We start from the raw sequence: 21,129 nt of genomic DNA on the forward strand, positions 1-21,129 counted from the left end.
TCATGGGTATTTTAATCCTGTTTTGAGGAAGTGCGTATTAAAAATTTTTTAGTGGCTTGAATGCTTGGCTCATAAAGAATTTAGACTTGATGGTTTACTTTGTTGAGTGTGTTACAAGGAAAATTGGGTTTCAATGGTTTCCTAGAGAAAATTACCCTTTGATCATTTTTATCAGATGTTAACATCCAAAAACATAGCACAAAAATGGAGAAGGAAGAATGCATACTCTAAGCGGGTGCTCTGGGGAGGAGGGGCAGATGGCACCTCTAGAGGTGGCCGAGTACTAATTTGAAGGGAATGTGTTTTCACATTTATATTTCAAATGGGAAGAATTCACTGCCAGGGGTAACATGACAGCCTAGCACATATTTATAGTAATGACTCAGACTGTTTTCTGAAAGAAGCTTGTTAAGTGTTGATTATGTGAATAAATTCAAACAAGGAAAAATACGTATACGTATACATGCCTTTGTTTTAGCAGCAAAAATAACTAAGTTAGAAATGTTGGTGCCTGAACAGTTAGTTTTTTGAAACAAGTGGTTTTACTTGGTTCTTAGTAAACATTTGCAGGTGGCACAGAGAAGCTAGGTGATAGAGAAAAATGAGAGCAGAAAACTTTAAGCTTTAGTCTATCCAACTATCTATCTTCCATGCCAAACAAGAATATTGCTTGCGGCCTGCGCCGTGGCTCACTTGGTTAACCCTCCGCCTGCAGCGCCAGCATCCCATATGGATGCCGGTTCTAGTCCTGGTTGCTCCTCTTCCAGTCTAGCTCTCTGCTGTGGCCGGGAGTTTAGTGGAGGATGGCCCAAGTCCTTGGGCCCTGCACCCACATGGGAGACCAGGAGGAAGCACCTGGCTCCTGGCTTCAGATCAGGGTAGCTTCGGCCATAATGGCCATTTGGGGTGTAAACCAACAGAAGGAAGACCTTTCTCTCAGTCTCTCTCTCTCACTGTCTAACTCTGTCAAATAAATAAATAAATAAAGGGAATATTGCTGATTGCTTCCACTGCTACATTAAAAAGCAAAATTAAACAATTAAGACTTCTTGCCTCCAGGGAATTTTACATGAATCAAGTTAATTCATAACTGACCCAATTTTACATAAAGAGCTCTTGCCCTTGGGATGAATAAAAATGTTCTTGTCAGATACTTAATGGTAAATTTATAAAAGTTAATATTGTGAGAATTGAAGGGTTAAGTATTTGTCATGCCTTTTAAGTGTCATTATAGAGTGTAGTGAGATGAGAATAGTGTGTTAGAAAACGTGTCAGTCTCAACATTGTCCTTCTGCTACTTTTGCTTCAATAGCAGGGCTTGCTAAACATATTCTCTACATAAAACTACTTCCTTCAATAGCTTAAAATCATGCAAAAATATTATAAAGATCTATAAGTATTCAGTAACACAAATAAAGAGGACTTCTTGATATTTGGGATTTTATAGATAGTAAAAAATTAAAGATTACACTTCCACAAAGACAAAATGATGCTGGAGTAAAGCCAAGGTAATAGAAACAATATGTAGAAGGGAATTATGTGCGAATATGAGATGCTAAATGTGAAACTGCAGACAGGCTCCACCCAACTCTTGCACCTTCACTGTCTCTGACCAAGCAGCAGATAGCATAAATGTGGGGATCCTGCTAAGTCAGAGAGGTGAGTTAGACCTTGAAATGCAGGACAGTAGCCAAGGCAGTTGACAGCCTTTCAGACTCAAAGAGAACAAACTCAGAAAATAAGTTAATTATATATCTCTCCTTGCACATATCACACACCACTGATGCTATCAAAGAAAATAAACCTGACATTCAGGATTTACAAACACAGACAGCCAAAGAAGGTTTCTGAAAAAGAGAAGAATTACCAGGTATTGAGAAAAATTGACCTATGAAAGGCAGACAACAAACTCAACAATGAAACTATAACCTAGGAAAATAGAGTAAAGCAAGAAAATGGACAGCTTTAACCTAAGTGTCGGCCGGCGCCGCGGCTCACTAGGCTAATCCTCCACCTTGCGGCTCCAGCACACCGGGTTCTAGTCCCGGTCGGGGTGCTGGATTCCGTCTGGGTTGCCCCTCTTCCAGGCCAGCTCTCTGCTGTGGCCTGGGAGTGCAGTGGAGGATGGCCCAAGTGCTTGGGTCCTGCACCCACGTGGGAGACCAGGAGAAGCACCTGGCTCCTGCCTTCGGATCAGTGCGGTGCGCCGGCTGCAGCGCCTCGGCCATGGCGGCCATTGGAGGGTGAACCAACGGAAAAGGAAGACCTTTCTCTCTGTCTCTCTCTCTCTCACTGTCCACTCTGCCTGTCAAAAAAAAAAAAAAATTAAACTAAGTGTCACTATTATGTTTGGAAAGATTATATCTAATTCATAAAATATTAGGAAGTAAATGACATAAAAGTTGATTTCAAAGTATGAAAATTCATGGAATAAATGGAATAAAAAATGACCTCAGGTGAATGATTACTTTAGCTGGAAAAGCAAAGCAAGTAGAATTAAGTAATTAATGAATTTTTTTTTTTTTGACAGGCAGAGTTAGACAGTGAGAGAGGGAGACAGAGAAAGGTCTTCCTTTCATTGTTCACCCCCTAAATGGCTGCCAATGCCGGCGCATTGCGCCGATCTGAAGCCAGGAGCCAGGCGCTTCCTCCTGGTCTCCCATGTGGGTGCAGGGCCCAAGCACTTGAGCCATTCTCCACTGCACTCCCTGGCCACAGCAGAGAGCTGGACTGGAAGAGGGGCAACTGGGACAGAATCCGGTGCCCTGACCGGGACTAGAACCTGGGGTACTGGCGCCGCAGGAGGAGGATTAGCCTATTGAGCCATAGCACCGGCCTCTTTTTTTAAAAATTTATTTATTTGCAAGTTAGAGCTACAGAGAAGGAGAGGCAGAGAAAAGAGAAGAGAGAGAGAGAGAGAGAATCTTCCATTCACATCCCAAATGGATGCAACAGTCAGGGCTGGGCCAGGCCAAAGCCAGGAGCCAGGAGCCAGGAGCAAGGAGCTTCTTCCAGGTCTCACTTTAGTGCACAGGCACAAGGACTTGGGCCATCCTCTGCTGCTTTCCTGGACACATTATCAGGGATTTGGTTCAGAAGTAGAGCAACAGGGATTTAAAAAGGCAGCCGGATGGGATGGCAGCATTGCAGGAAGCGGCTTTACTTGCTATGCCACAGTGCCAGCCCCATAACACATTTTTTTATCCCTTCATCTGATGATGGGCACCTTGGTTGATTCCATATCTGGCTATCATAAATAGTGCTGCTGCAAACATGGTGTAGCAGGTATCATTTTGATACAACATGTTAATGTCTTTTGGGGTATATACCTGATGGTGGAATTGCTGGATCATATGGAAAGTCTATTTCTAGTTGTTAAAGGAAATCCCCATACTGTTTTCCACAGTGGCTACACTAATTTACATGCCTACCAACAGTAAATAAGTATTTTCATTTCTCCATTTACTTACCAACATGTATTACTCTCTGTCTTTTGGATTTTAGCCATTCTTCTTTTTAAATTGTTTTAATTTTTTAATCAATTTTTAACAAATTCAATATAGTTTGTAGATATAATTCTAAGAGTATTAGGATATTCCCTTCCTCCTTTCCTCCCTCTCTCTCTCTCCTACTTTCTCTCTTGCATTCCCTCTTCCTTCCTTCCTTCCTTTCTTTCTCCCTCCCTCCCTCCATCCCTCCCTCCCTTTCTTCCTTTTGTTTTTAAGATAACATTTTAAATTTTTTTAATTTACAATACAATTAAAAGTTTTGTTTCTTTGTGATTTTGGTTTACATTTCACTAAAGGCTAGTGATGTTGAGCATTTTTTCATATATTTGTTGATCATTTGTGTTTCTTCTTTTGAAGACTGTCTATTGAAGTTCTTTGCCCATTTTTAACAGGATTGGTTGTGTTTTGTTGTTGAGTTTTTTAAGTTGCTGATATTCTGGATATTAATCTTTTGTTTGATGGGTAGCACACAAATATTTTTTCCCATTCTGTTGGATGTCTCCATTCTATTGACCATTTAATTTTCTGTGCAGAGCTTCTGGGTTTGAAATAATTCTATTTGTTTAATTTTGTTTTGGTGCCTGTGTTTTGGGGTCTTGTTTTCCCTTATACTAATGTCTTGGAATATTTCCCCGGCATTTTCTTCAAGGAAAGTCTTAAATTTAGGTCTTTGATTATTTTGAACTGATTTTTTATAAATAGTGAAAATTATGGATCTAATTTCATTCTTTTACTTTTTCTTTTACATACATCCAGATTTGCCAGCACCATTTGTTGAAGAGATCGTCCTTAAGTAAAGTACGGTTTAAGCACTCTTGTCAAAAATCAGTTGGCTGTATATATGTGGATTAATTTCTTTACTCTTTGTTCTGTTCCACTGATCAATGTGTCATTTTTATGCCAGTATCAAGCTTTTTTAGTTACTATATTTTGTAGTATGCTTTGAAGTCAGGGATGGTGATGCCTCCAGTTTGATTTTTTTTATGAGAATCACCTTGACTATTCTGGGTCTTTTGTGATTCCGTATGAATGCTAGCATCGTTTTTTCTAATTCTGTAAAGAATGCCATTGGTATTTTAGTAGCGATTGCATTTCATCTGTAGATTCCTTTAGATAGTATGGATATTTTAATGATATTAATGCTTCCAGAATTGAGCAAGTGATATCTGTCAATTTTTGTGTGTCTTTGATGATTTCCCTTCATCAGTGTTTTATAATTTTCATCGTAGAGATCTTTCCTTTCATTCACATAGTTTATTTGGTTATTTTTTAGTTATTATGAGTGGAATTTCCTTACTGATATTTTCTTTTAGTGAGTTCATCATTAGTGTATAAAAAAGCTACTCTGTTTTCTTTTTTTAACCTGCAACTTAAATGAGTTGTTTTATCAGTTCTGATAGCCTATTGGTGGACTGCTGAAGTTCTTCCACATACAGCATTGTGTCATCTGCAAACGTGAATTTTAAATGACATGGGTAGGCCGGCGCCACTGCTCACTAGGCTAATCCTCCACTTGCGTCGCCAGTACCCCGGGTTCTAGTCCTGGTTGGGGTGCCGGATTCTGTCCTGGTTGCTCCTCTTCCAGTCCAGCTCTCTGCTGTGGCCCAGGAGTTCAGTGGAGGATGGCCCAGGTGCTTGGGCCCTGCACCCGCATGGGAGACCAGGAGGAAGCACCTGGCTGCTGGCTTCAGATTGGCACAGCGCACTGGCTGCAACGCACTTTGGGGGTGAACCAACGGAAAAGGAAGACCTTTCTCTCTGTCTCTCTCTCTCACTGTCTAACTCTGCCTGTCAAAAAAATTATTTAAAAAAATGACATGAGGGGGCTGGTGCCACAGCTCAATAGGCTAATCCTCTGCCTGTGGTGCCGGCACAGTGGGTTCTAGTCCCGGTCAGGGCGCCAGATTCTGTCCCGGTTGCTCCTCTTCCAGTCCAGCTCTCTGCTGTGGCCCAGGATTGCAGTGGAGGATGGCCAAGTCCTTGGGCCCTGCACCCGCATGGGAGACCAGAAGAAGCACCTGGCTCCTGGCTTCGGATCGGAGGGCCACAGAGCGCCGGCCGCAGCGGCCATTGGGGTGTAAACCAACAAAAAGGAAGACCTTTCTCTCTGTCTCTCTCCATCTCACTGTCCACTCTGCCTGAGAAAAATAAAATGACATGGGTAATATAAAAAGTATTTTTAAATCTCTAAGAGGTGTCATCCAAGAAAATACCATGATGAGTATATGTATGTGTGTGTTTGTTGAGGTAGTGCTGAGGTATTGAAGTAAAGAAAAAAATAAAAGCATCTCAGGCAGGGCTAAAGTATGGATTAAATTTTAAACTAATGTATAAAAAAATCACAATACCTGGTATTTTGATAAATTATAAAAATATGCTGGAAAACAAATTGCACTATATTGTCTGCTGAAATATAACCTATATTCCATAGAAGAGATTGACATTAAATAAATAACCACAAAGATAATTGCAGTGGAGGAAAGAGCAACAGATGTTAAGCACTTACTATATCTGTGTGAATATTAAGTGCGTATAAAAAAACTGATCATGTCATCATACTGTTTATTGCTGATATAAGAAATAAGAATATATGCAGTTTATTAAATTTTTTCACTTGAAGAAGCAACGTGTTATTTAATTCTACCTTCGCTGCAGAGGAAACACTTTTTTTAATAAAAGTAACTTTTATTTAAGGTATACAAACTTCATGCATTTCATTAATACAACTTTAGGAACATAGTGATTCTTCCCACCCTACTGCCCTCCCACACACAATCCCATTCTTTCTCCTCCCTCTGCTACTCCCATTCTTATTTTTTACTAAGATCTACTCTCAATTAACTTTATACACATAAGATTAATTTTATCCTATGTAAAGAGTTCAACAAATAGTATGAAAAAACTGTATTGCATTAAATTTATAATGATAAATATTAATATATTAGAGTTAGAAAGTATTAATTGCTGTGAGACAAAGGTAAGATTCTATGACAACTCAGAGTAAGGGAAGGCTAATGCTAGTTGCTCAAGAAAGTGATGATAGTGGTGACATTTCAGTTGGACACTGAAAAACAGTGGGGTTTTGGCTACTGGGAATAATGTACCAGTCTGGAGATGTGTCCAAAAAGAACAAAAGAATGGCATAGAGAACCCTTTTGATATATAGAGAACAGACAGAAGTTAAATTTGACAAAAGCCCAACACCTTCCCTATCTCCACATAAGGAATCTAATCCAGAACTTAGAACTTTAAGTCACTTTCTATACCCCATTAGTATAGCTTTTGAATGTAATTCATTAACTTATTTTTCAATTTTTCAACCTAATTTATTTCCTTACCACAAATGAAGTAGGAAGTCAAGGAAAGAGGAGGTTTGAAGACATGTAAAAAGTTTGCTATAGTCAATGTTGGGGAAAGAAATAAGGGAGTGACTAGAGAAATGATGTAAGTTCCATAGAGTCTGGTGACCCATTTGAGGCTGCTGATTGTGATTAAAATACAATATTATAAAGGTTTTGAAGGCATGAACAAAAGTATGGGTGAGAGTAGTACAATTTATTCCACTAGGTACAGCATATCAGCAAGAAGTGAGTTATAGTGAATAAGAGGTTAAAATTCAAGAAATTCTATCTTATACAAAAATATCAAACTTTCAAAACTTTAGTATCTTTATTATGACTAATACCATATTATTATGTTAGATAGCATAATCAAAGTTCTAATGACTAATTTTTAGTAAAAATAAGTTATTTGAAATACCCTGCACCTGTTTTCTTCCCTAGCATTGCTGGGCTAGACTGATGACTTGAATTCAATTCTTATCATATTTAGTCCCTTGTTTGTCCTAGTATTCTATAGCATCTTTTTGTGAGTTATTTTGCTTAATTTATTTCAAAATAATTTTTTTCTTTTTTTAACTTTTATTTAGTAAATATAAATTTCCAAAGTACAGCTTATGAATTACAATGGCTTTTCCCCCCCATAACTTCCCTCCCATCCAAAACCTTCCCGACTCCCGCTCCCTCTCCCATTCCATTCACATCAAGTTTCATTTTCAATTATCTTTATATACAGATCAATTTAGTATGTATTTAGTAAAGATTTCAACAGTTTGCACCCACACCGAAACACAAAGTGTAAAGTACTGTTTGAGTACTAGTTATAGCATTAATTCACACTGAAAAACACATTAAGAACGGAGATCCTACATGGTGAGTAAGTGCACAGCAACTCCTGTTGTTGACTTAACAAATTGCTCTTGTTTATGGTGTCAGTAATCTCCCTAGGCTCTTGTCATGAGTTGCCAAGGCTATGGAAGCCTTTTGAGTTCGTGGACATTGATCTTATTTAGACAAGGTCATAGTCAAAGTGGAAGTTCTCTCCTCCCTTCAGAGAAAGGTACCTCCTTTTTGATGGCCTGTTCTTTCTACTAGGATCTCACTTGCAGAGATCTTTCATTTAGGTCCTCTTTTTTTCTTTTGCCAGAGTGCCTTGGCTTTCCATGCCTGAAATACTCTCATGGGCTCTTCAGCCAGATCCGAATGTCTTAAGGGCTGATTCTGAGGCCAGAGTGCTATTTAGGACATCTGCCATTCTATGAGTCTGCTGTGTATCCCACTTCCCATATTGGATCGTTCTCTCCCTTTTTTATTCTATCAGTTAGTATTAGCAGACACTAGTCTTGTGTATGTAATTCCTTTGGCACTTAATCCTATCATTATGATAAATTGTAAAATTAAACTGATCACTTTGACTAGTGAGGTGGCATTGGTACATGCAACCTTGATGGGATTGAATTGGAATCCCCTGGCACATTTCTAACTCTACCATTTGGGGCAAGTCAGCTTGAGCATGTCCCAAATTGTACATCTCTTCCCTCTGTTATTCCCACTCTTACATTTAACATAGATCACTTTTCTGTTATATTTAAACACCTAAGAATCATTGTGTTTTAATTATAGAGTTCAACCAATAGTATTAAGTAGAACAAAAAAAATACTAAAAGGGATAAAGTATTAAATTGTACATCAACAATCAGGACAAGGGCCGATCAAGTCACTGTCTCTCATAGTGTCCATTTCACTTCAACAGGTTTTCTTTTTGCTGCTTGGTTAGTTGTCACCGATCAGGGAGAACATATGATATTTGTCCCTCTGGGACTTGCTTAGTTCACTCAGCATGATGTTTTCCAAAATATTTAGAACTATGATATTTTCTCATTCCTATGTTAATACAACCAATCTAGTTGTTGACGACAATATCTCAAAGTAACTGGAGCTTCATTGTCATCTACATGAACAATTTGGAAGACTAAACAGATACGGCTATGAATTATTTTCCTTTAAACATCACCAAAAGTTGCACAAGAAGTTCCTTATCTTTAAAATTCTTCAGGCTCATGATATAATTATCAAACTATCTTCACTGTATTCTATTATTGAAGGCAAAGAGTGAGACATTTGCTTGACTCATCGTTATTATCATCATCATCAACATTATCATCACATTATGGCATAGAGGAAAAGACAAAGAATGAATTAGGTTCAAAGACAAATTAAGAAAACAGGTAGATTTTATGCATAGAACAATGACAGTGTTCTCATTCCTAATTCTCAAGGTTTAAGGAGGGCTGCAATATAGGAAGAGTGAAAGACCTAAAAACCTACTGAGGCAGTTAGAATAGTAGGTGGCACTTCTATATGTATATGAAGAACAATTAGTTTCAATTGTCTGACAACATACACACCAGGTCCTCCAAGTCAGCATTTTTGGGGTGAACTTCTGTAGATGGTAGCTATTGGGATATGAGGCGATTCTCTTATCTATTATCACCTTGAGAAGCTCAAATATATTCAACACTGCTGGATGTCAGATTTGAGGAGAAGGATCTAGGCTTAGGAGCTTTCATGCTGCATGACTAGGTAAGCATCAGCCCGTCCCAGGTATGATCATGGCTTAAGATCCAACAGTGCAATGACATGGCAGAATCTTGGCTTCTCTCGCTGTTCTGTTTTTCCTCTCTTGTTTGGAAAGAACAATCTATTACCACTTGAGTGTTCATAAAGTCAGGTTCCAAGCCTTATGTTTGTAGCTGTATGTGTTTTTAGCACAATGGCCCCCAGCCCTGATTCACTGCCTGAACATTAAAGCAAAGTGAATTGACATGAAACCTGGCTATAGCCATTACTGTGGTGCTTGGCAAGAGGTGAACTCTCTCTATGGCAATCAGACAGTAGAAAATAAATCTTAACTAAGTTGAACTTTAGCACAGACTGTAGAGGACAAGAGACTATAAAGGTGCTTTGCTTGCATGAAATGTCTAGTAACACTTACTGAAGCCCAAAATGATCATCATAGCCTGTGTGTCTAGTTAGAATACTTTATGTCCAAAGTGGAGACTAAGTATTGTCTTTGCTGGATATTGGCATCATTGGTAGAAATTACTGAATGTCTGATGGTTGTAAAAATACAGAAGAAACAGCTGAAATATCTCAAAGTACAAGATTTGTGGGAAGAGGATTGATTTTAAGGCAAGGTGAAAGGAGAAGTAGTATAGTAGCGACAGGTTTTTTTGCTTTCTCTTAGCAGTATGAAGATACTTCAAAGAGTTTCTGGGAAAACTGGGCTATAAGATAAGATTTTATGAAATTCATGCATAATTTTTTCATAATATTCATTTTCATTAACTTTTTCAAGACCCCTGGTATGTATGAAATTTGATATTTTAAAGAGATTTTTCTAAGGGAAAAATTACAGAGAGAGGATACAGGGGAAGGGAGATTTTCTGTCTGCCAGTTCACTACCCAAATGGCCACACCATTCAGGACTGGTCCAGGACAAAGTCAGGAGCCTGGAATTCCTTCAGGGAGTCTCATGTGGGTGGCAGGGGCACATGCACTCAGGTCATAGTCTGTTGTTTTCCCAGGCGCATTAAACAGGAAGCTGGATCAGAAGTATAGCATCTGGGACTTAAATCAGTGCTTATATGGGATTGCTAGCATTTCAGGCAGTGGCTTAGCTCACTGAATCACAACCCTAACACCAGGATTTCAATTTTTTTGCACCAAAATAAAATTATGTTTTAATAACCTTTTCCACAATTTTTTAATTTCCTTCATATTTGTCTGAAATAAAAACCAAAAAGAGGGGCCAGTGGCACAGGGGATTAAGCCATGGCCTGCAGTGGCAGCATCCCATATGGGCACCAGTTTGTGTCCCAGCCACTCCACTGCCAATCCATCTCCCTGCTGTCTCTGGGCCTGGGAAATCAATGGAAGGTGATCCAAGCCCTTGGACCCCTTTACCCACAGGAGACCTGAAAGAAGCCCCTGGCTTCAGTGACTTCAGCCACTGTGGCCATTAGAGGAGTGAATCTGCGGATAAAAGATCTCTCACTCTGTCTCTCCTTTCTCTCTGTAACTCTGCCTTTCAAATAAATAAATAAATTTTAAAAATACCCCCCAAATTGCTTTGTGTATGAATTACTTTGATAACTCAATTTTGAAATGAAAACACACTTAAAGTGAAAAACATGTAGAACAAACATTTTAACGGCACTAATAACATAATAGTCCAGGAGAAAAACTCATAGGATTACAAGATTAGAAACTTGGTTACATATATAACTAGAAAGATCAGAATTTTGTTTGGAAATACTTGTTTCCTTCCAACAGATACCTTTGGGATATCAAAAATAAACTTCATATGAGGATTGCTTTTGCTGCTGCTGACCTCAACTTTATAAATACATTCAACCTGTAAGGGAAACTGCCAGCTCAATACATGTCCAAACTCACATCCTTTGACTGTCCTCAGAAACAAGCATTAAACATCAGGTGAGATGAGTTTCATCTTCTCAGCTCCCCAAGGGACCCACATTTCCATTGGTCAGAGGTTACCCGGGATAATGAACTGAGAAAAAAGGGCTTGCTCTGACAGATATTCCTTTTGACTACAAAAATAATTCATTCTTCTGAGTTAAACCCTGTTGAGTTTCTATTATCCAAGTTGTGTGGACCACAGTTGTGAGCAATCATACAGGAGCATGACCCCCATCCTATCATGTGCCATTACATGGAAACAGTGGTAATGATTGATTTCTGCAGCTGAACATGTAGGACTGCTTGGTACCATTTTTTTTTAACTGAAAAATCTTTTGAGAGGATATTGAACTTGTGACCTGAATCTTGGTTCTTGGAGAAGCTCTGTTACTTCTCAAACTCATGTAAGTACTTACTTTATTGGTTTTTGAATGTGGACACTGAGCAAGGCACAGTAGAGTGACACAGTGCTGGAAATCAGTTCAAATTCCTTCCCTTAAGTCATTTTCAATAGTAACATTGATCAAATCACTTTTAGTTCTTTAGGTCATTGCTTTGAAATGGAGCAAACCTACCTTTTTCAGCAGATGGCACACTTCTAAGCATGAAGTCTCAAAGTGAAAAGTAAGAAATAGTAGGAAAAGTTCCATATTTCTCTTTCTTAGGGCTGATTGAATTTATTCCATTACAGCTGGCCCTATTGACTTTCAAAGCTGGTGGCATATTACAACCATCAAAGCAGAAATCCTGGAAAAAATATAATCTTTCAAAATTTTTAGGTCAAAATACCTGTGCAATTAAACATTTTTGTTGGATTACGTAAAAAAAACTTTCATTCTAAATAAGTGATTGACATTGGGTTATCTCAAAGAAAAAAGGAGTTTAGAAGAATAAAATGTAACTTTGGCAGAGAAATTGAAAATGTATGATGTTTTCTTTGTTCACACACATATCACTTCCTTGACATTATGAAAGAAGAGATTACCATATTATTCCTTCATTCTATCTAGATTCATTTATTTATTTCCTTTATATCTGAGTAGCTCCAATGTGCCAGGAACTATGCTACATACTAGACATACAAAAATATAGAAATGGGTTGGCATTGTGGTGCCAATTCAAGTTCCAGCTGCTCCACTTCTTATCTAGTTCCTCAGTAATGCACCTGGGAAAGCAGTGGAAGATGCTACAAGTGTTTGTGCCTCTGCTGCCAGATTAGTGACCTAGATGGAGCTCCTGGCTCCACTCTGGACCAGCTTTGGCTGTTGTAGCCATTTAGGTAGTGAAACAACAGATAGAAGGTCTCTCTCTCTGTTTCTCCCTCTGTTTCTCTGTTAGTCTACCTTTCAAATAAATTAATTTTTTTAAAAAAGCATAAGATGTGTGGCATACTAACAGTCAATAACCTACTTAGTAAATTCATTATTGCTGTAAGCAGTTTAGACTAGCTTTCTATTGTCTAACACTTTCAAATTCATTCTCAGGTATGTTCCTGTTTCCTTGGGAGAAAAAGTTTTCCATGTGGTATTAAATATGATACACTGAGTACCTACTCTTTGCCAAGCACTGTGTTAGGCATGATGAGAAGAGTTAATAGGATCCCTCCTTTCAAATGAGTTACCTGGTCTGCCAATTTAAAAGACTTTGAACTCCCTTTTGCACGAGGCGCCATATCTTCATTAAAACCTATTTTGTCCATTACTGTGGCTGCAAGAACAATATTCTGTCTAGACTAGCTGATTTAAATTATACTAGTATTGATGCTGATGAAGGAGAAAGGGTACCCAGGTAAATGTAATGTGTAATCACATTACAGAGCCATTAGTTTCAATCACCGTGATTGCAAAAGCTTTTTCAAGCTCCACTAAAAGCAACAAAATCAGTTGCTGAGTTACACCTTTCCAATAATCATCAGTCCATATGCAATGGAAAACCAGAGAATTAACTGATTATTTGATTAAAATTTTATTGGGTATTTTCCATCTGTGGCCAAACACTGTCTTGGGTATTCAGGATATAAAGACACTTGAATTAGGCTCACTGCTTTCAAAGTGTTTATTAGGAAATACAGAGAAGTAAATGAAGTGCTAGGTGATACAGTTTTGTAACAACAGAATTTCCCCACCATTTTATATGGGCTATGGTATCTATGCTGCTACCTGTAAGTAGGGCTTAACCGTAAGATGCTTTGGTAGTTAGAATAGCTCAAATGAGCATTTCTAGAAAAGTTCTTATACTACAACCCTCTTCCACCTTGTAGCTACAAAAGGGAGTTGTTTTTCCCCTGATCTTCTGTGCAGATTTTCAACACAATGTGTTTTCTGATATAAATGCCCCTGGTCTGTAATAGTCAAAAAAGCACATGTAGTTCTGAGACATTTTTTCAGCTACTAAAATAAAATAATAACAACAGCAACACAGTGCCATTTCATTAAAGTCTACTGCTCCCTGGAATACACTGCTTTTCAGCCTGTTCTCTCTTAAAAGACTCTAGACATGACATATTATTGCTCCTTCCCTATATGTTGAGGGGGTGCCATTTCTCATTCTTCAGTGTCTGATTTCTCTTGGGTAAGGACGACTTTATTCTTTGTGTCTTTCATATTCATATGATTCTAAGAATACACAGTTTCACTTTGCCCATTTTTTTTTAGGACCATTTGGTCCTAGCAAATAACATGAAAAGCAGTTTGATGTTTCAGGCACACAGTAAATCTCAGTGGCATAGGTTTGCGTTCAAATGTTTTTCTCTTTCAGAATCATGCTCCTTTTGACAGCTATTAAGAATTGGGTGAGGAAAACATACTGGGCAGCCCTGCAGCTGCCTGATGCTTTGAATGACTAGAAACAAAAAGTGACAGTTCACGGCTCTCTACTATCTGGAGCAGCCAGATCACTAGGGATGCTGAATTCACTCTGGGAAAAATTCAGGTCTTTCTCTGTCATCATTCTCATGCACTTTCTGCATTAATATCAAGAATGCTTAAAAATCAAATAATGCATATTAAATATATGTGTCTATGTATCTTTCAGTCATACCCATCTATAAATGTATTTATTTCTTTACTTATCTGTAGCTTCTTTAATAATCCCTAAGATCAAAATCACTAATTTTCCCGAATGAATTAAAAGGTGAACACATTTCTCTGATACGTATGTATATATACATATATATTTATATCTATTTATGTACTTATGTGTTTATAGTCTGTCATTCTCTCAAAAATTTCCAACACATTAACATAATTTGGGATTATTATAATATAGATATATAATAATCTCAAATTAGTTAATTAAAATATGAATTATTAAATGTGATATATTTTCATTAATATGCTAATGTTTTCATTAATGTATTTTAAGTTAGTTAAAATCTAGAGACATATGTATATTATATATTATATGTAATATATTCTCATTATTAAGAAATATTGTTAGAGATCATTATAATGTAAACAACTCAATATATTTATGAATCAAGTCACTAAATTTTCATATTTATGACTACCCTCTGGATTCTTGGATTTCTCTTTGTAATTGAAGATCTGGTTCCTTTATATTTTATAGTGGAAAGATTAACTCTATGTAAATTTAAATTCTTAGAAAGCACAAGACTATGACTTTACTCCTGAGTAGCTGAGTTAAAGGATAAAGTCACTTTTGAATGTTAACAGTAAAATGTGTTCCATAGAAAAGCAATTTTGCTACTGCTGGAGTGAACAGTACCATATCAACTGCATCACTCTGTTAACTTTTAGGGCCATTAGCCTCAGCTTACTGTCTGCTAAACCCCTGGCCCATAATCACTCACAAAGGACATGACCAAACTGCCTTTGACAGTCAGTTCTGATAATTAAGCTTGAGTTTGATTTTTTGAACATATTTCTGCATTGGTCCTTGCCCTACCATCTGGCTCCTCCTGTTTATCTTCTTTGAATTTCTAGGTCATAAACTGTGGCCACTAGCATCCTATATCTTGCAAGGCTTAACTCTGATTAGCCAGCATTAGTCCAGCAACTTCCTCATTCACATGAACTAAAACATCACATTTGTTATAACTGGTGACTTTCTTTTCCCTTCCTCCTGCTGCTTTCTCCAACTCTCAGGCTTTCCCCCTTCTCAATCTTTACCTGTAAAGCCAACTGTAAGATCTTTTGGGATCTGGGCTAAGAACTCCACCTTCTGGTGCATTCTATCGCTCAAAACAAGACACAACATAGATCAGATTTCCCGGGTAGAAATAACATAAACAAACATTGGTAGGAGGAGTGGCAAGGTCACATTGAAATGAGGCAAAGATTCCGGGATGTAACACATTATGTTCCTGTCTTTGCAATCTTTCCTTATCCTTCCCACATGCAAGACATCCAACTCTCCCCTCACAATTCTCCTTTTGTTAAGGTATCAGGTCTAAAGTCCAGAGATGAATGAATTTAGCCAAGTCTGGATATAAGTTGTTCCAGTCCAGCTCTCTGCTGTGGCCTGGGAGTGCAGTGGAGGATGACCCAAGTACTTGGGCCCTGCACCCCCATGGGAGACTAGGAGAAGCAGTTGGCTCCTGGCTTCTGATCCGCGCGGTGCGCCGGTCGCAGTGCGCCGGCCGCGGTGGCCATTGGAGGGTGAACCAACGGCAAAGGAAGACCTTTCTCTCTGTCTCTCTCTCTCACTGTCCACTCTGCCTGTAAAAAAAAAAAAAAAAAAAAAAAAAAAAAAAAAAAAAAAAAAAAAAAAAAGGAGAGTTCAGCTGAAATAGAGAGAGACACATGAACTGCCAGGTATTGAAGTAGTTGATTAAAGCAAAATGCCAAAACTGAACATAACAATGCAAAATAAAGTACAGACTCCTCCTGTCCCAGTTTTACCCCAAAGAATGATGCACTGATTGAGGAGCAGGTGAATCAACTCAAAGTCAAGTCATCTCACTGTCTAGAGTGTCCTGAACAAAAAGGATTCTAGGGCCCATGAGTACAGGGAAGGGATAGGATTGGAAGTTCTGAGTACTGGTTTGAGCTGAACAAAAGTGTCTTCAGAGTTCTCTGATGTTCCTTCCTCCAATAAAGTTGTTCTAGAAGAGGTGCTTGAAGAAGACCATAGCCTAAGGTCTCAGATGACCAAGCTCAGAAGACAAACATGCATAACAGCGTGTGTTGGGTAAATGTGAGAAAGTTTATCAAGTTCTCACACCTTTATGCCCTCTTATCTCTGTGCCTCTGTGATAACCAGTGTCACGGCACCCGGCAGACCTGGAACTGCCATAGCCCTGTTATGTAATTGTTTGGTCCGGCCACTTTTATCTGTAAGCTCATGTGAGCAACTTGGGGTGGTGAGGACATGGCGAACTGTAGCAATTTGCAGATGTGTGGGTGCCTCTCTGGGTGTCTGATGCTGCCACAGACACAAAGGCAAATACCTCTTGTAGCCTGACTGCCATCACAGGCTAGTTGATGTTTCTTGTGTATTTCTCACCACTGTTTTGTGTAAAGGAGGTATAAACTCTGAGTTGTTCAGTGACATGTTGAAAACCAAATCTGCTTGTCTTAAAACCACATTCCAGACACACAACATGACTGACTGAGAGTCCCTAGTCCTTGATTATCTATCTAAAGAATGCAATTCATGAATGGTGCACCAGGACTGTTGTGGGAAAGGCATAGTTTCCCCTGTCAAACAAAATCTTTGTAACTGCACGTAGTCAATCTGAAAAATCATATATAGGTTTTAACCAGAAGTCAGATTCCTCATAGGTGAGGCTGTAGTTTCTCCTGTGTGGCTTCTTAATCCAAGAGACAAGAGGACAAAAGAGTCAAGTTATACTTCTGATCCCATACCATCACCAGTAGCCCATTCAATATAAAATGTCCACATAGTAACCTAGAAACTGTATCAGGCACTCTCATGCAAAAATGAAAGTGATAGAGGGCACACAGTGGTCACTTTTTTATCCATCAGTTCTGAAATCTAGCTAGGTAAGGAATGTTCTTGGTTAGGGTCCTTTTTTTGCTCCAGTGAACTTCAGTTTATTCTCTATGGATCTTTCTTCTTTGCCTTTAATTTTTGCAATAACATAATTTCAGTAATTTCAAAATACTGCATAATTATAAGCTTAATGCACCACTAACCATAATATTCAACAAGTAGAAAGTAAAAAGACCACCGTGCTCTGCCTTTTAAGCAGACTTCATTTTTCAGTTTGGCATGGCTTGTGTTTATAATTGAAATGTACTTTCAGCCTGCCTTCTCCCCTTGGAAAGGATTGGGCCTCGAGATCTCGTCAATTCTGACAATTCTTTCCCAAAGAGGCTTCTTGCATTAAGAAACTTACATGCCCTTTTTTCTCTCTTGTTGAAAGGACTAATTGGCATTGTCTTCCATTATTCTGAAGTCTTAAGAAAAAAGAATCTCACAAACATCCTCGTGATTTAATATTAACCTGGAAGCCATTTCTTGCTTTGATATTTATAAGAAATTCAGCAGAAGAGAACAGAGACAATGATCGTGATAAACAAAGTTATTTTCCCATTGGGTACATCATTTCTATAGTTCCTCTAAAATATGCTTGTAAACTGAGTCTGTCCATCTTTATCACCTCTTGTACTTTAAGTAACTTATCTTATGCAGAGGAAGGCCTGAAGCTCTCTAGACTGGATCCACACGTTTGTTAGATACTCCTTCTCTGCTGCCTCCCTTCCTTTTTACTTTTTGCCCAGCTTAACAAGGTACAATTTATAGAAAATAAAATTCACTTATTTCAGGAGCGGGAGATGGAATGGTTGTGGGTGGAAGGGAAGTTATGGGGGGGGGGGGGAAGCTGTTGTAATCCATAAGCTGTACTTTGAAAATTTATATTTATTAAATAAAAGTTAAAAAATAATTCACTCATTTCAAGGACACTGCTTCTTGAGTTTTGATGGTTAACAGCAGTCATGCAACTACCACCACAGTAAATATATAGAATATTTTCCTCACTACATAAAAGTTCTTTTATAATCCTTTGTACAGATTCTTGTCTCCCAACCCAGGGCTTAAGTAAACACTGGCCTACTTTATATTACCAAAGCTTTGCTTGTTAGAGATTTCATACATTATCAAACATTATAGTCTTTTGTCTATAGCAGCCATCACTTGCCATAATACTTAAAATATGTATGCATGTTATTACATATATAATTATTCCTACCAGTAATATTCTTTTTTTTTTTTTTTTGACAGGCAGAGTGGACAGTGAGAGAGAGAGAGAGACAGAGAGAAAGGCCTTCGTTTTGCCGTTGGTTCACTCTCCAATGGCTGTCGCGGCCGGTGCGCCGCGCTGATCCAATGGCAGGAGCCAGGTGCTTCTCCTGGTCTCCCATGCAGATGCAGGGCCCAAGCACCTGGGCCATCCTCCACTGCACTCCCAGGCCACAGCAGAGAGCTGGACTGGAAGTGGGGCAACCGGGACAGAATCCGGTGCCCCGACTGGGACTAGAACCTGGTGTGCCGGCGCCGCTAGGTGGAGGATTAGCCTATTGAGCTGCGGCGCCGGCCAACCAGTATTATTCTATGATATAGATATATCCTGAATTTATTTATTCAGTAGGTGATGTACATTTGATTATTCTAGGTTTTCCACTATTATCAGTAGTTTTTATGAGCACTTGTATATAGGAATGTATGGATATGTGTTTTTATTTCTCTGGAGTATATACATAGCTATTAATAATTGGCTCAATTCAAACTGCAAAATTGTTTTTACAAGTGTACTCTGTCTCCACTGTTCAGTTCCACAAGAAATGTGTGAGAGTTCCAGTTTCTCAAATACTTTTAAACGCTTGGTACTATAAATCCTTTTAATTTTAGACATTCTATTGGGTACATAGTGGTTATAATTTGTACTTTCCTGATAATAAGTGAGGTGGAACAACTCTTCATGACTGTCTTGCTTGGAAATTCTTAGAGCATGAATCGTGAGTTCAAATCTATTACCCACTTTTAAAATTGAGTTGTTTTTCTAGACATTATTGTTACAAAAGTTCTTTAGATATTCCTCATACAATTGTGGCTCTCTAGTGTTGCCTGTAGGCTCTGACTGCCTGTTAGGGTATTAGACTAATATCTGTATTCCTCACCTTCTCCCCTTCCTACACATCCTCAGTCAGTCTCAAATGTCAGAAAGGGAGTGGGGAATGCCTCTGCCTATGGCTGGCTGGGCAGGTTTCTCCATCTAAGTTACCAGGACAGAAGCCTTAATCAACCCTTTTCAACCTGATAATTTTTTTTCTCTCTTCTTTCTAGTTTACATTTTGTTTATGACTTTTTCTTCATCTCTTGACGACAGGATTATCTAATTCTCTGTTGCTTGGGAGAGCTTAGGCTTATCTGACTATTAATTGAGCAATTATCTTAATTCTTTTTTAAGAAAACTTTTATTTAATAAGTATAAATTACAAAAGTACAACTTCTGGATTATAGCGCTTTTCCCCCCATAACCACCCTCCCACCCACAAACCACCCCATTTCCTACTCCCTCTCCCATGCCATTCTTCATTAAGATTCATTTTTAATTATATTTATATACAAAGGATCAACTTAGTATATACTAAGTAAAGATTTCAACAGATTGCACCCACACAGAAACACAAAGTATAGGGCACTATTTGAATACTAGTTTTACCATTTATTCACATAGTACAACACATTAAGGACAGAGATCCTACATGGGGAGTAAGTGCACAGTGACTCCCATTGTTGATTTAACAATTGGCACTCTTATTTATGATATCAGTAATCACCCGAGGCTCTTGTCATAAGCTGCCAAGGCTATGGAAGCCTTTTGAGTTTGCTAACTCTGATCTTATTTAGACAAGGCCATAGTCAAAGTGGAAGTTCTCCCCTCCCTTCAGAGAAAGGTACCTCCTTCTTTGATGGCCTGTTCTTTCCTCTGGGGTCTCACTCACAGAGATCTTTCATTTCGGTCATTTTTTTGCCACAGTGTCTTGGCTCTCCATGCCTGAGAAACTCTCATGGGCTTTTTAGCCAATTATCTTTTTTTAAGATTTATTTATTTATTTGAAAGCCAGAGTTACACAGAGAGAGGAGAGGCAGAGAGAGAAAGAGAGAGAGAGAGAGAGAGAGAGGTTTTCCATCTGATAGTTCACTCCCCAATTGGCGACAACGGCCGGAGCTGCGCCGATCTGAAGCCAGGAGCCAGGAGCCTCCTCTGGGTCTCCTATATGGGTGCAGGGGCCCAAGGGCTTGGGCCATCTTCTACTGCTATCCCAGGCCATAGCAGAATGCTGGATCAGAAGTGGAGCAGCCAGGTCTCCAACTGGTGCCCATATGGGATGCCAGCACTTCAGTCCAGGGCGTTAACCCTCTGCACCACAGTGCTGACCCCTAGCCAATTATCTTAATTGATCAGGCCAAGATCTTTGATTAAAATACTCAGGTTAATTGTATAATTACTACTTTTTTTGACCAAATGTCTTAAACCTCTTACAATTCTTATGCTTAAAGCTCTAAACTGAGTCTTTTGACTTTAAGGTTTCCAGTTGGATCCCTAGAACTCTCAAAAGATAAGGCTTTCAATTGGGAAAGATAATAACTGAAATAATGTAGATGGTGTAAAATACATTGATGGATTATAAAATGATTCCGAATTTATGTTGTGCCTATGTAAAGATCTGCTGTTTTGTTCTCCATGGTTAATGGGACATGATTCCAGAATGGACCCATCCCCCATGGCTTTATATTGGACAGATCTTGTCCTGCATGTTACATTGGTTGTGTGATATAGTGGAGACAAATGTTCTTTCTATCATGCC

At 38.6% G+C, this 21,129-nt stretch overlaps 1 protein-coding gene across 2 annotated transcripts in view; it reads right to left on the minus strand.

Moving 5' to 3' along the window:
• Positions 1-21,129, minus strand: part of LOC100352262 (non-histone chromosomal protein HMG-14-like) — a 34,608-nt gene that overhangs the window by 6,631 nt on the left and 6,848 nt on the right. Inside the window, exon 1 of one of the 2 annotated variants that reach the window (XM_051854545.2) lies at positions 11,905-11,994. The exons of the other annotated variant lie outside the window; for it this stretch is intronic. Coding sequence (XP_051710505.2) covers positions 11,905-11,979 — 75 coding nt within the window. The 5' untranslated portion in view covers positions 11,980-11,994. Of the gene's footprint in view, positions 1-11,904; positions 11,995-21,129 lie in introns of those variants that run through there. 2 annotated transcript variants of the gene reach the window in all.

This window comes from Oryctolagus cuniculus, chromosome 5 (assembly GCF_964237555.1).
Source record: "Oryctolagus cuniculus chromosome 5, mOryCun1.1, whole genome shotgun sequence".
Lineage (NCBI taxonomy): Eukaryota > Metazoa > Chordata > Mammalia > Lagomorpha > Leporidae > Oryctolagus > Oryctolagus cuniculus.